This window comes from Dermochelys coriacea, chromosome 1, assembly GCF_009764565.3.
Source record: "Dermochelys coriacea isolate rDerCor1 chromosome 1, rDerCor1.pri.v4, whole genome shotgun sequence".
NCBI classification, from domain to species: domain Eukaryota; kingdom Metazoa; phylum Chordata; order Testudines; family Dermochelyidae; genus Dermochelys; species Dermochelys coriacea.
In genome coordinates, this window is record NC_050068.2 from 107,271,602 (window position 1) to 107,284,682 (window position 13,081).

The following is a 13,081-nucleotide window of genomic DNA, read 5'->3' on the forward strand; positions in this document are numbered from 1 at the left end:
TCTCAAAAAAGTTATATTAGAATTGGAAAAGGTACAGAGAAGTGATTAAGGGCATAGAACAGCTTCCGTACATGAAGAAATTAAAAAGACTGGGATTATTCAGCTGAGAAAAGAGGCAACTAAGGGGGGATATGATGGAGGTCTATAAAATCATGACTAGTGTGGAGAAAGTGAAAGAGAAGAGTTATTTACTCCTTCACATAACACAAGAACTTGGTGTCACCTTATGAAATGAATAGGCAGCAGGTTTCAAACAACTATAAGGAAGTACTTCAGTACTACAATGCACATTGAATGTGTGGAACTTGTTACTAGGAGATGTTGTGAACGCCAAAAGTATGACTGGGTTAAAAAAAAAATTAGATAAGTTCATGGCAGATAGGTCCATTGATGGCTATTAGCCAAGATGGTCATGGATGCAACCATATGCTCTGGGTGTCCCTAAACTTCCAACTGCTATAAACTGGGACTGGATGACAGAGGATGGATCTCTTGATAATTTCCCTGTTCTGTTTAGTCTCTTGGACACATCTGGCACTGGTCACTGTCAGAGGACAGGATACTGAGCTAGATGAGCCATTGGTCTGAACCCGTATGACCGTTCTTATGCTCTTAAAGAGACAGAAGCTCAAAGGCTGTCTTTAACTATGTAAACCAGTCAAGAAGGAAAACAGAAATGGGAAGAATGAAATCTAGGGGTGATAGGTGGTTGGATTTGGGAAAACTCTTGCATTCCATGTAATCCCCTTTCAGATCAGAAGCATGCTCAGATGACTGTGACACTCTCTATATATTACACATTGTACAGTGCCTAGCACAAAGAAGTGGAGTCTCTAGGCATTACCATTGTACAAATAAATAATAAAAATCCAGTGAAGACACATAAAAAACAAATACACAGTACCTAGCAGCATCCTGGAAAAGCTGAGAAAAAGCTAATGTGACAATAGTCTGGATTGTCATATGCAGTCACAGGTAGGCAACATTTCTAACAAAAAGAGACAAACAGTTGTCAGCAATGATAAAGAAATAAACTGGTGAAACCATGGTGAAGCTGTTACATAACTGGGAACTAGACTGAGGCTCTTGTGATGGAGTATTATGGTATTGCTTACAACTCCTTAGTTAAGTTAGCAACTATAGTTCCACAATCAGCTATAATTTGACACCTACCCAGACTTTCAATATGAAGAAAGTATTTCTGTGAGCATTTGTGTGGTTGCTACTAATAGTTAGTGCTTATGTGGAGTATAATTAATTGCACTTTTCTTTATTCTTGATTGGCCAAATCTTGGTCTTAAAGAAATCAGTAGCAAAATTTCCACTGACATCAGTGGGCCCAGCATTTAGCCCATTGTGCAATCCTAGAATATGTTGCACAGATTGCTCTGGATCTGTCACTAGAATTCATTTTTAGTAATATGAATCCTGAATAGCAAATGTGTAGGGAAATCGTCAGGAATAAGCAGAATACTGTAACTGCTTTTTATAGTTCAACATCTTGGCAGATTTTAAATTGTATAACTTTGTTTTCAACCCCAAAATTAAACATTGTATCCTAAAAGTTCAGGTTATCAAATTAAAATCCTGAAAATTCTATTAAAAACAAAACACACGTTAACATATGAAGTTGAGTTCCCCTCTGTTTTTACTCTCCTTGCCTACCATTCTCACTAGAAAAAACACAGTGCCAATGTCTGAGCAGTGTAGGACTCCTAGTCTGAGTTAAAAAAAAAGACAGCTACTTCTACAGAGATGATATTTGTAGCTGTATTGGACAGAGAAATTATGAAGTAAAATGGCATGCTTTCTGTGCACACTGGTTGTCATACTAATCCACGAAGTGCTGGGTCAGCTCACAGCTACTTTCTAGTAGTATTGGTGTTTTGAGCTCTGGAAACAAACCAGAATGTGGATGAGTTTCATTAGCTCTTTTGTTTGGTTAAGGAGGGGAGTTTCAGCCCCTAAATACACAGTTACAGACAAACTTTTAAGAGCAGTAGAGGAAATTTGAGAGCACCTTATTATCCAAAGCAGAGTTTTCCTCAGAGCCAGATCCTCAGTTGCACCATAGCTCTACTTGGAACAGCTGAGGAACTGGTCTCTGGAATAATTTAGAGCAGCCTCAGGCTTCTTTAGTTTCACTTGGCTGCAGTAGCCCCCAAGGAGCCATTCGGCCAGTTGGGGATCAGTGAAGCACAGCAGCACTGTACACATGCCTCTTATGCTGGAGGTCATATGGTGGTTAGTATAGAGTCAGCCAGGCCCCATAATTTAACTCTACACCACTTTCGATATGTGTGGAAAAACCCAGGTACAGTGATCTCTGGTCCTTCTAGCTGCAGGAAACAGATAAGAGTTACTGACATAGCGCTTTATCTTTTGAAGAACTACATAACATTTCTAATTAATCCTCAATCATCCTGTGATGCAGGTTAATATTTATTAATATCCCTGTTTGAAAGATGGGGAATCATTATTGTCTAGGGACACTGCAAATAAGTATCTGATCCAGGACTAGAACCCAGTCTCTTGATTTCCAGAGCCACGCAAAATCCTCTTGATTTAAAGTGTCTACCAGTGTCCTTGTGTGTTTGTCAATCTTTCTGAGTCATAGTTTTCCCATCTGAAAAATAGGCTAATAAACCTCTTCAGTGATATCATGCTTTTTCCATCTGTAGATTTCAAATTATATCAGAAAGCATTATTAGTTTTTTATAGTAGCATATCTCCTGCGGATGCAACAGATAAACAAACCATCCCAGCCTGCCAGCGGATTTTCCTGATGGACTGCGTGCCAAAGGTTGCTGATCCCTGGTTTAGGGTATAAGGCTTGGATCAGCTGCATAAGAGATCTGTGTCCTTACTCTGCAAACTCTATTTTGTATCCTGTAGCAAGTCATGTAGATTCTCTGTGCCTTATTTATCCAATCTGAAAAATGGCAGTAATGATATTTGCCAACTTCTAAAAGACCTTGTGGTGCCTCATTATGTTTCACTAAACATAAGGAAATTAGTCAGATTGTTCATGGAAGAGGTAAGAATACAAATTATAGCCTTGTTCATTTTCCAGGATCATTTTGGTAGAGAAAGCAGCAATAGGGAGAAGCACCTTTTACTAGCGTTGCTGTTTCTCCAAACATCTGGAAAGCTGTCTGGGGTTAATTTCAAGAAATTTTAGAGTTCTGGGCAATTTTTTGCAAAGCTAATTTGGTCTCTGCTGCAGAAGATGCTCTGGTTAAATGTTTACATGTTGTAGTGCATATTTTGGCCATGAAGATACTCACTGTGTGTGAAGGAAAGCACATGTGTAAGTCTTTGCAGGTTTGGATTCTAAGAATTAATTCAATAATTATTTCAGCTTTATCAAATAAGTTCATGATCAGTTAATCTTTCTAAGTAATGCAATGTAGCTCTCTCGAGCAAATAAGGTTTCTTTGCCACATAATTTAAATCCAATCTGCTGAATAATACAAAGGGCCTTGACTGTAGGGCTGCTTTTTGTTGTTGTTGTTGTTTGTTTTTTGTTTTTTTAAAGATTCACAAGAATGTTTTTATAATGGGGAAGCTGTTGGTTTTTCTTTTTTCCAATCCAGTTTCCTGGACTATCATTTGCTTAATTTTAAAAAAAAATTTACAGAAATCACAGAAACTATATCTGGAAAATTACAATCAAGAGATGATTGTTTTCCAAAGTTATGAACATCTGAAAACAGAATATCATAATGGATTTAACAAACAAACAAACTTAACTATAGCTTTCACTGCCTCAAAACTGGTATAATTTAAAGCTAGACTATTTGATTGTGGATGTGACTGGCTAAAAGGAAAAAAGTGCTTATTCACAGATGTAGAATTTATCACTGTTAGAATTCTCAGTAGGCAAGAAATGCTTATTTCTTGCAGAAATAATACTTCCATTAAAGACATTTTATTATTTCTTCATGATATTCTAAATACATTTCTTATCTCATCAGTTAATTTGATTTACATAAATGCAAAAGTAAAAGCATTAGACAATTGTTGTTGTTCTATATACTGTATTGGCCATGGTATGATTTCTAAACCCTAAATCCTCACATAATAAATGAATAGTTTTTAGTTGAACAAGTGCTACTTCTGTATAAAGCATCTTCTTTCATTTGTATGCCCAGCCAAACTTTTCTTTATATTTGTGTATAAAATGTGCAGGAGGTAGAGAACCTGTTTATAATTCTGTCAGCAATTCTACATCTTGGAGATATTCGGTTTACTGCTCTGACAGACGCTGAGACAGCATTTGTGTCAGACCTGCAGCTACTAGAACAAGGTCAGTAGAACATGACCTTCTAGTATTGCCTACTTTGTCTCTTATAATAAGGTGATTTCACTGATTCACCAATAGATGGAAACACTGTTCCAGGCAAACAGAGATCTGCATCCTGGAGACTGATAAATTACTGGGAAAACACTGTACCCTATTGACTCTGATGCTTTATAAATTACAGATTTTTATGGGAATAAGCAAAATGCTATTGTAGCAAATTATCAAATTCAGTGTCATACCCAATGGTGCCATTTGCCAAAAGAAATTGCACAGTGTACTTTGGTCTTTTTTTATCTATCTATCTATCTATCTATCTATCTATCTATCTATCTATATCCACTTTTACTGCATGTCAACATCTAAGCAATTTGCATTTAATAGAATTCCTTACGTTCAGAAATCCTTGCCTTAAAAGCTTCCCTTGCTTTGAAGTTGCCCTGTTGGTCACTTACAAATCTCCTCTAAGTGGCTTATGAATAGATTACCAATAAGCAGCATACCTTAACTCTAATACCAACGAGATCCTGCCAAGCCCTAGTGAAAGTTCTGTGTAATCTGTATGACAGAAAAAAGCTGTAATTTAATATACAGATACATTCAAACTTTACAAAGTCCTGATTATAGTAAGCCGATTTTACATGTTCATTAATTTTGATTACTGCTATGACAGCTCACTCTGCATTAATGTGTAGGTTTTAATGTGTTTACAAAAAATAGCATTGAAATAAAAAAATCTATTTATATATTGAAATACAGTAATGCTGGTTCATATGTTCCTCATATGAGGAACACGTGTTCCTCTCTCTTCAAAACAACTCTTTCCTTTTAGTTGCAGGAATGTTGCAGGTATCGCCAGATGAACTTGCTTCAGCCTTAACAACTGATGTCCAGTATTTCAAAGGTACTTTCTTCCAAGTCCACATTCTAATAAATCAGACTTGGTAGCTTTTAGATCCTTCTGGTGTCTGTCAGACCTAAAAGAGCTAAAACCTAATGGTTTGTTTCTCATTTTTTATGAACCAGCAAAGAGACACTCTCTAGAATATCTTGGTGGAGATCAAACTGGGCCTGGAACTACAGCAACCTTTTGTAACCTTTTATAACCTTCAGTAACAGATCAGAGACTGATGCTGATAGACCTGAACTGTGGTGAACCTTACAGGAAGGTCACAGACCCGGTCTTAGCGCTAAAAACCAATGTCAGCAGGAGTGTCCTTAAGAAATTCCATGCAGATAAGTCATCTGCAATAAGAAAGGAGCCTGTATGCCACACAAATTATTTTTTGTCTCTGTTCACTCCTGACCTAAGAATCTTCCAAGTATGTTAGTGGGAGCCTTTTGTTATTTGACTCACTAGGTCTTTCTGCACAATTAGAACACAACAGGGGCATTGGAAATGGGACAAGTGAAGAGGCTGGACAGAGAGATTATTATGAGAAAAAGTATTTTTAAAGTATTTTATACACTTTATAATCATGTTTTCTTCTCCTTTTTGTGTTTACTTACTTAGGAGACATGATCACGAGGAGACACACTATAGAGATTGCAGAATTTTACCGAGATCTTTTGGCAAAGTCACTGTATAGTCGTTTATTTAGTTTTCTAGTGAACACAATCAACTACTACCTCCAGAATCAATATGAGACCAGCAGGTAGGAGCTCAGGTGCTAACTAATCCCATTGGTAATCTTACATCCTGATGCCCTATTTAAAAAAACTAACGTACAAAAGATACATGGGCAATGCAGCCATCATTAAAGCATTTCATTATAGCATTCCCCAGTTATGCTTAGTGATGTTATTGATCATTCATGGAGTGTTCCAATTCCATCACTGCTTGATGAAAAAATGTACATTGTGTGCTTGTATGCAAATGAATTTACAGACCAAAGAGAAAGGTTATTATTTCTACACCAGTCAGTGTCTAATATTTATGTATCTAGAAAGTTAACTGCATAGAAACCAAATCTGTAACTGCTCTAAGCTGAGTCCAAAGTTGATCAGCTCTGATATGACACTGCTTTACGTTAGTAGGCATGTTATTTTTTGCATGTAAATTATTGGTGTTAGTCTGTATATTCTTCTATAATGGTGTTTGTTACTACTAATATTTTAAAAGTTGGCATTATGGCATCAGATACGATATTTAACAAGTACTGGTCTGGTTGGCATTTAGTTGATGCAAAGCTCACTTATTATTCTTCTCAATATCTCATGACGTTGAGCAGGTTATTAAAAACAAAATTCAGCTCAAAAGCCTTCAACTACATGTTTAAATGTCACTTCTCTTTGAATGAAATCCTAGGAGTATTTTCTACATGTCTGTAGGTAATCATCTGCTAAACTCGAACAAATTACATCTGACATGGTTTCTTGGAAAACATCAATGTCTATTAAAATGCATTAAGGGAACCATTCAGAAACAAATAAAAAAAATAAATCTCAGCAGAATTCAGACAGAAACCTAAAACAAGAAATCTAATTATACTGTAATATGTATGTGTCTTAACTAAGATTCAAAATGTGACATGCACACTGATAAATACCGGCTTTTTCATATTTACCAAATACATGCTGGTTTGGCATTATTCACAAGTGGTAAACCACAAGTGAGTTCTGTGGGTCATCTTTAACAAGTGCCAATAATCCCTTTATACCACAGTCCGACAGGCTGCCCAGGCCATATATTTAGCAGAAATACTATTTTAGAAATATTAGTTTTTGTTTTTTAATCCATTTGTAAAGCCATTGAGCCAAAATTGCTCTGCATCTCTTTCATACAGGTTTAATATCATAAAAGGGCTTTAAAGCTACCATAGCTGGGCATCAGGGAATTCCCCCAATATAAAGGGCTTCCCTGGCTAGAATAGAGCTGCATACCCAGCAGCTCTATGCACTGGAGATGTACTGGAGGCAATCCAAGGGGGAAGGTGACTTCGCCTGGGATGCTTCTACTGGACCAGTCCCTTAGCGCCACATGCAACCAGGCTCAAGTTAGAGCAACTGCAGATTGCTCTAAACTGTGCCAGAAGTTGTCCTTGGTCTGTTCATGATGAGGGAGGCACAATGTGGCACAGAGCTATATTTTGCCCTTTCCTCCTCTCTGAGCTTCTTGGGCCAGCTCAGCTCTGGCACAGAGATGAATTGGGCCCATGCTATGCCTACACTATGAGCTGGGATGTAATTCCCTTGCTCATGTACACATACTTGCACTAGCTCTTGTTGAACTAGCTCAGATATAAATATCAGTGTAGCCATGGTCTCGCAGGTAGCACAGTAGAGGCACAGTTGAGTTGTGCTGAGTACATATTCCCCAGTTGCAGATGGGTTTGTATTCGGCATGGCTCAGCTGTTATGTGTACCAGTATGTGTACACAAGCAGGGGAATCACACCCTCTGACATACCATGGCAGAATCCAGACTAGTGGGGGATTGCGCCACCCTTGCAATCTTGGGTGCCTTACCATGCTCTTCTGTAGTAGCGCCCAGCTGGGCCGCTTGCAAACAGCCTGCCAGCATGCAACTCACATTCTAAGGGTCTTCACGTAACTGCAGCCTGTCAGCTATACCCTGGCTGCCACCAACCTTAGTTATACTGCAGGGTGACCCCAGCCCATTCCCAGTCCTGGATCTTCCCCCAGAAATATATGACCTGTACTGCCCAGCTTTCTCTTGGACAGTGCAAATATATTAAATTTGTTATTTCTTTAGGGGAATAATATGCCATTTTATTACCTTAAATAATTACCCAGACACTTCAGTTTAAACACACCGGATTAGATAACACAAGTTATAAGTTTATTAACTACAAAGAAATAGATATTAAGTGAGTACAAGTAATGAGGCATAAAAGTCAGAAATGGTTACAAGAAAAATAAAGAAACAAGGCTCACTAATATCTATTTAAGAAACTATCTTAGTTGCAAATCAAACTTTCTCACCACATGCTCCAGCAGTTTACTGCCCAAGCTTTCGGCTCAGGACCCTTCCTCAAGGGTCCAATAGCTGTTTGCTTTTGTCTTCTCAGGTGTGGAGAATGAGGTGGACAGAGGGAGAGAGAGAGGGAGAGGGGTACCTAGGGGGAGTTTGTCCCTCCTATTTATGGTTTCGGTGCCTCTCTTGAAAAACATTTCCAGCTGAGAACTAGGAGACAAAGTCAGTATGGGAGGATATTCTCTGCTGATTTTTCGTCCTGTTTGAACATCCTTTGTTATCCCCTCCTGCTTGGTGACTCTGTTTACAGCTTAAATGCCAATTAAGGCAAACAGACACTCCTTTGTTCAAGACAGGTCTGTTTGACTAGTATGGTACTACATGAGACTTACCATTTTTTTAAAAGCATACAGGGGAATCTTATAACTTCACATACAGTGTTGCCTCACATTTTATCAACAAATTGAGTTTTCAAATGATACCTCACAAGGCATACTTTGGACAAAGATTATTATAATAGTGTGTAGGATGTGAATACTGGGGTGTATTCCATCACACACCCTTAACTTGTAGTGTAGACAGCCTTAGTTACCATGAGTCCAATTATGAAGGCTTTGGAGGGAGAGAAAAACATACAACACATTTTAAAAACCTCTAAAATTATTGGAAATAGCTTTTTGTATACATCATAATCTGTGATTTTAAGGTTTGATATTTCAGGACCTATTAAAGCTAGGAGCTGGTGTCTTTTATACCCATTGCCTCTTTTTTCTAGCCCTAACACAATCTTAAGATATTAGACCTTAAACTGTCACTTGTACGGGACTCATCCTATACTTCATCCAGTTGTAACTGAGTATGCTTGGGGAGAGTTCTACATTTTGGTGGGGAGGATATATTTATCAAATTGTTTCTAATAGTCAGGCTTAATGACAGTGCTACCTATCTGGACTATAATATGGCAGCTGTTTGAAGATGCTCAGAGGTTTGGAATCTTAGAAGTTGTCTTGGTGGAGCTGGGCAGAGTGCAGGCGAAGTAATCAAAGACATAGAATAAATGCAATTTATCACATACAGTAGTTTATGGATCAAATTTTACTTATTTACATCAGGGCAATCAGTGGGATTGCAACAGTGTGCTTTGGAATAAGACTTGGCCCAAAGTGCGTTACAAAGTTCTTTTAACAAGACTTTATAGAACAATGAAATTAGATGCTAACATGCTAGAAACATCTGACTCAATATATTGAAAATCAAAGTGCATTACTAAAAAAATCCTGGGCTTCACTTTCTTTGTGGAATTACTAGAATTTGATCATTAATATTGATTTTTTCATTTACAATGAAACAGCTAATGGCTGGTTTACAGGTTTCAGAGTAGCAGCTGTGTTAGTCTGTATTCACAAAAAGAAAAGGAGTGCTTGTGGCACCTTAGAGACTAACAAATTTATTAGAGCATAAGCTTTCGTGAGCTACAGCTCACTTCATCGGATGCATTTGGTGGAAAAAAACAGAGGGGCTCAAAACGGGTGATTGCCATTAGATCTAAGGAGAAAAAAGTTTACTGAGTAGATGCAAGAACATAGCTATCTAGGTGCAAAGTGGATAAAAGCATTGCCAGAATCTGACACACACATTAATGGATAATGCCTGTTAAATCAATGTACAGCAGCAGTTTTAATGACAATGTAATGATAGAGTTATTATTCACCTTCAGGAAAACTGAACTTGTTCATTCATAGTGACTCACAATTTTGTCTAATTAAAGCACCATTTTTATATTAACCAGCATAACTATAACCATTAATACAAATGTAGGCTGGTTACAAGATACTTCCATGTTCACAGCTTTGTCTGTCCTGTATGATATTGTTTTTAAGGAAGGCACTGTGACAGAAAACTAATTTTGTGTAATTAGAGTTCTAAAATGTGATGAGAGAAAAATAACTCCAAATACTTGTTAATGCTCATCATTGTTAAAAATAATATTTATTAACTTTTTTTAGTTTCAGGTATATTAGATGCTTCTATCTACTGTATTTTACAAACCATATGCATGAGGGTTTTTTAAGACCTTGTATTGCTAAGGTTTATTGTATTGCTAACAAACTTGCTGATTGTGAGTCTTGGATAACAGAGCCTTAAACAAATATCACTGACTGCTGCAATTTCAATTATTTGATTACCCTTTGGCAGTGTCAGGTCTAGAGCGTCTGACCATAGTACCAATATACAATGTATTAATGTGACATATCAGGAAGTCCTGACTTATAGCTGAAAGAGGGCCTGTTCACAGAGTACTTGCAATGCCTCAAGAGGCTCAGGAAATGTTTATCTTTTCTAACTGATGAAAAAAATATTGAATTGGTATGTTTGGTTTGGAAAACCTAGTTTTTTATCTGGCCTTGCTACCTATGCCCCTTACAAAGTAGCAGGTACTATGTTCATAGTAATTTGTTAGCAAAAGAAAAAGTCTCCCTGTTTCCTGACCTGAAGATGTGGCTAATGCCAAAATATTTGAGGCACTGAAGACTAGCAAATGAGGTTAGCTTTTGATTATGGCTTTGTATCCATGGTGTCAAGTCAGCCATAGGCAATTTCCCTTTCAAATATCATCTTCTGAATATTTCTGAAACCATATTTTGCATCTTTGAACAGTGTAATTTTTATCTATAGTAAAATCTTTTCAAATATTGACAGAATATAGCACTGGTAACATTTCTTTTGGCACAGGAAAAATACTGGATATCTCATTCACAAAATTCCTTTCCATGCATTATGCATCATTTGAGTTCTAATAAGATCACATGCAAGATAGTTTTGAGATATATAGCTATCAGCCTTAGAGAAGAAATCAGTAGGATTTTTTCACTTCTTGACAAAAATTTCTATTCATCTGTCACTGAGCTCAGCAATAGGAGGGGATCATAGGGGGACTCTTCAACTGAAAACACGAACCCACAGCATGAAGCAACATTCCCCCACATGATTTGGAAAATAAAAATCCCTAATGCAGTATGGGGCATAATGTCATTTTTTGGGCTTTGGCCCAGTATGCATTGTTGTTGGGTTTTTTGTGCTTACTCATAAAAGACAAAAACAGATTTTTAAACTGCAGAACAAATCTAGCCTTTCAAGAGATGGGAAAGTTAGCCCTTCCTAGCACTGAGTGAACTGTGAAAGGTTTTGAATCAACCTGGATACTGTGGTTGAAGAAAATCTTCACCACTCAGTACTAGTCATGCACGTACCTGCAGCATCAGATGTTGAGTCTGTGATTCCTTCCTCCTCCTCCACTCCTCATGTCCAACCTGCATATACCAATGAGGCCTCAGACGAGTGGGGAAACAGAAAAGTCAGTGCCTCCACAGTGTCTCAGAGGGATAATCAAGAGAATTAGAGACCCACTAAGTCAGTCCCATCAAACTTTACTTTTTAATACGTTTTAATACGTTTTAATAATTGTTGTAGGCAAAGGTGAACTGTTCTTCTGGCAATGGATGTGTAGGAATATAGGCCTACACTAGGCCTCAGTTGGAGAGGTTATATACTGTATCAAATCCTCATAGTACTTCCCCTTGTTAATCAGTATCACTTCTACTTTATCCAGATCAAACTTAAACCAGCTGGCTTTCATCCTGGTCACTGCCAGATGTTGGAGGAGCAGGGAGAGGACTGTGTCTGGGTCAGATGAAAAGGAGATGTAAAGCTGAGTGCCATCATAGTGATGACATGTTAAGCCATACCGCCTCACAGTCGCACCTCATTGCTTTACATAGATATTGAACCAAAGGGATGATATGACTGAACTTTACAGATTTCCATAGCTGAAAACCTTCAGGAGCAGAAGAGTAGTTATTCAGTATCGACCTGTAAGACTGCTCTGAAATGAGCATGCAGAACCATTGTAAGATAATTCTGTCCATCTCTCCCAGGAATTGCAAATGGGTCAACTGCACCTCATGATCACTGATACGATATCTGCCATGACAATATCAGTCAGAAAGCCTGGTTCTATAAGTTGCTCTTAGGAGCTGGCAACTGTTTTTATGTGGTTTATTTTTAATGTAGCTATTCAGTCTCAAGGACAAAAGGTGTTGCTAGTCTAACTGGGAAAAATTACAGAGAACTCATTCTGGAAAAAGGCAAAACTGGGGATGTTTCAAAGCATTATAGTTGAGGTATTATTTTGTAAATTGAAATCTCAAATTGAAATCTCAGGTGTGGTTCAGATCTGTGTCATATTTTAATCAATTCCAAAGTTACAGGGTAATCGGGGAGTTGCAAAATTTTTTCCAATATTGGCTCATATTCTATAAAGTGTGTGAAGCCTGAAAAAATATTTCAATCACAATAGTACTAAATAATCAGTTACTACTGTCCAAAAAGTATCATTAATACATTGTAACTGAATTTCAAATCCATCCAGAATCCAAATACAAGCACTGCTTTCTTACCTTCATTAAACATGGCCTGGTAATATAGAAGCACGCACTTTGCTTATTGAAAGAAAGAAGTGTTTATAGCCAATATTCCTATATTGTGATATTGGTTTTACTTCACATTAAGTTTGAAAGGCTCAATATTTACATTGTCTAAGTGTCAATATTGTTGAGCAATCCTAAAGAAGTAAAGTAAAATAAGGACTATTGAGAAAGAAAATTCTTCCTTTTTAATATGTATCCCTTAGATTTCTGGTGGCATTTCCCCTTGATTTGTAAACATGAAAGAACAGATCCTTCTATTTTGCTGTGGAAATCTCTGTTATGATTAATTTAAGAAAAGTAATTTTGCTGGAATTAGTATGATTGACAGCTAAGCAAGAAAAATATGTCCCAACCC

General features: G+C 37.4%; 1 protein-coding gene across 5 annotated transcripts in view; it reads left to right on the top strand.

Moving 5' to 3' along the window:
* MYO16 (myosin XVI) overlaps nucleotides 1-13,081 on the top strand; it is a 627,399-nt gene that overhangs the window by 441,421 nt on the left and 172,897 nt on the right. For all 5 annotated transcript variants that reach the window (XM_038387064.2, XM_038387062.2, XM_043509217.1 and 2 more), the window contains exons 18-20: nucleotides 4,192-4,309; nucleotides 5,136-5,207; nucleotides 5,817-5,958. In XM_038387064.2, the coding sequence (XP_038242992.1) occupies nucleotides 4,192-4,309; nucleotides 5,136-5,207; nucleotides 5,817-5,958 (332 nt within the window). The remainder of the gene's footprint in view (nucleotides 1-4,191; nucleotides 4,310-5,135; nucleotides 5,208-5,816; nucleotides 5,959-13,081) is intronic.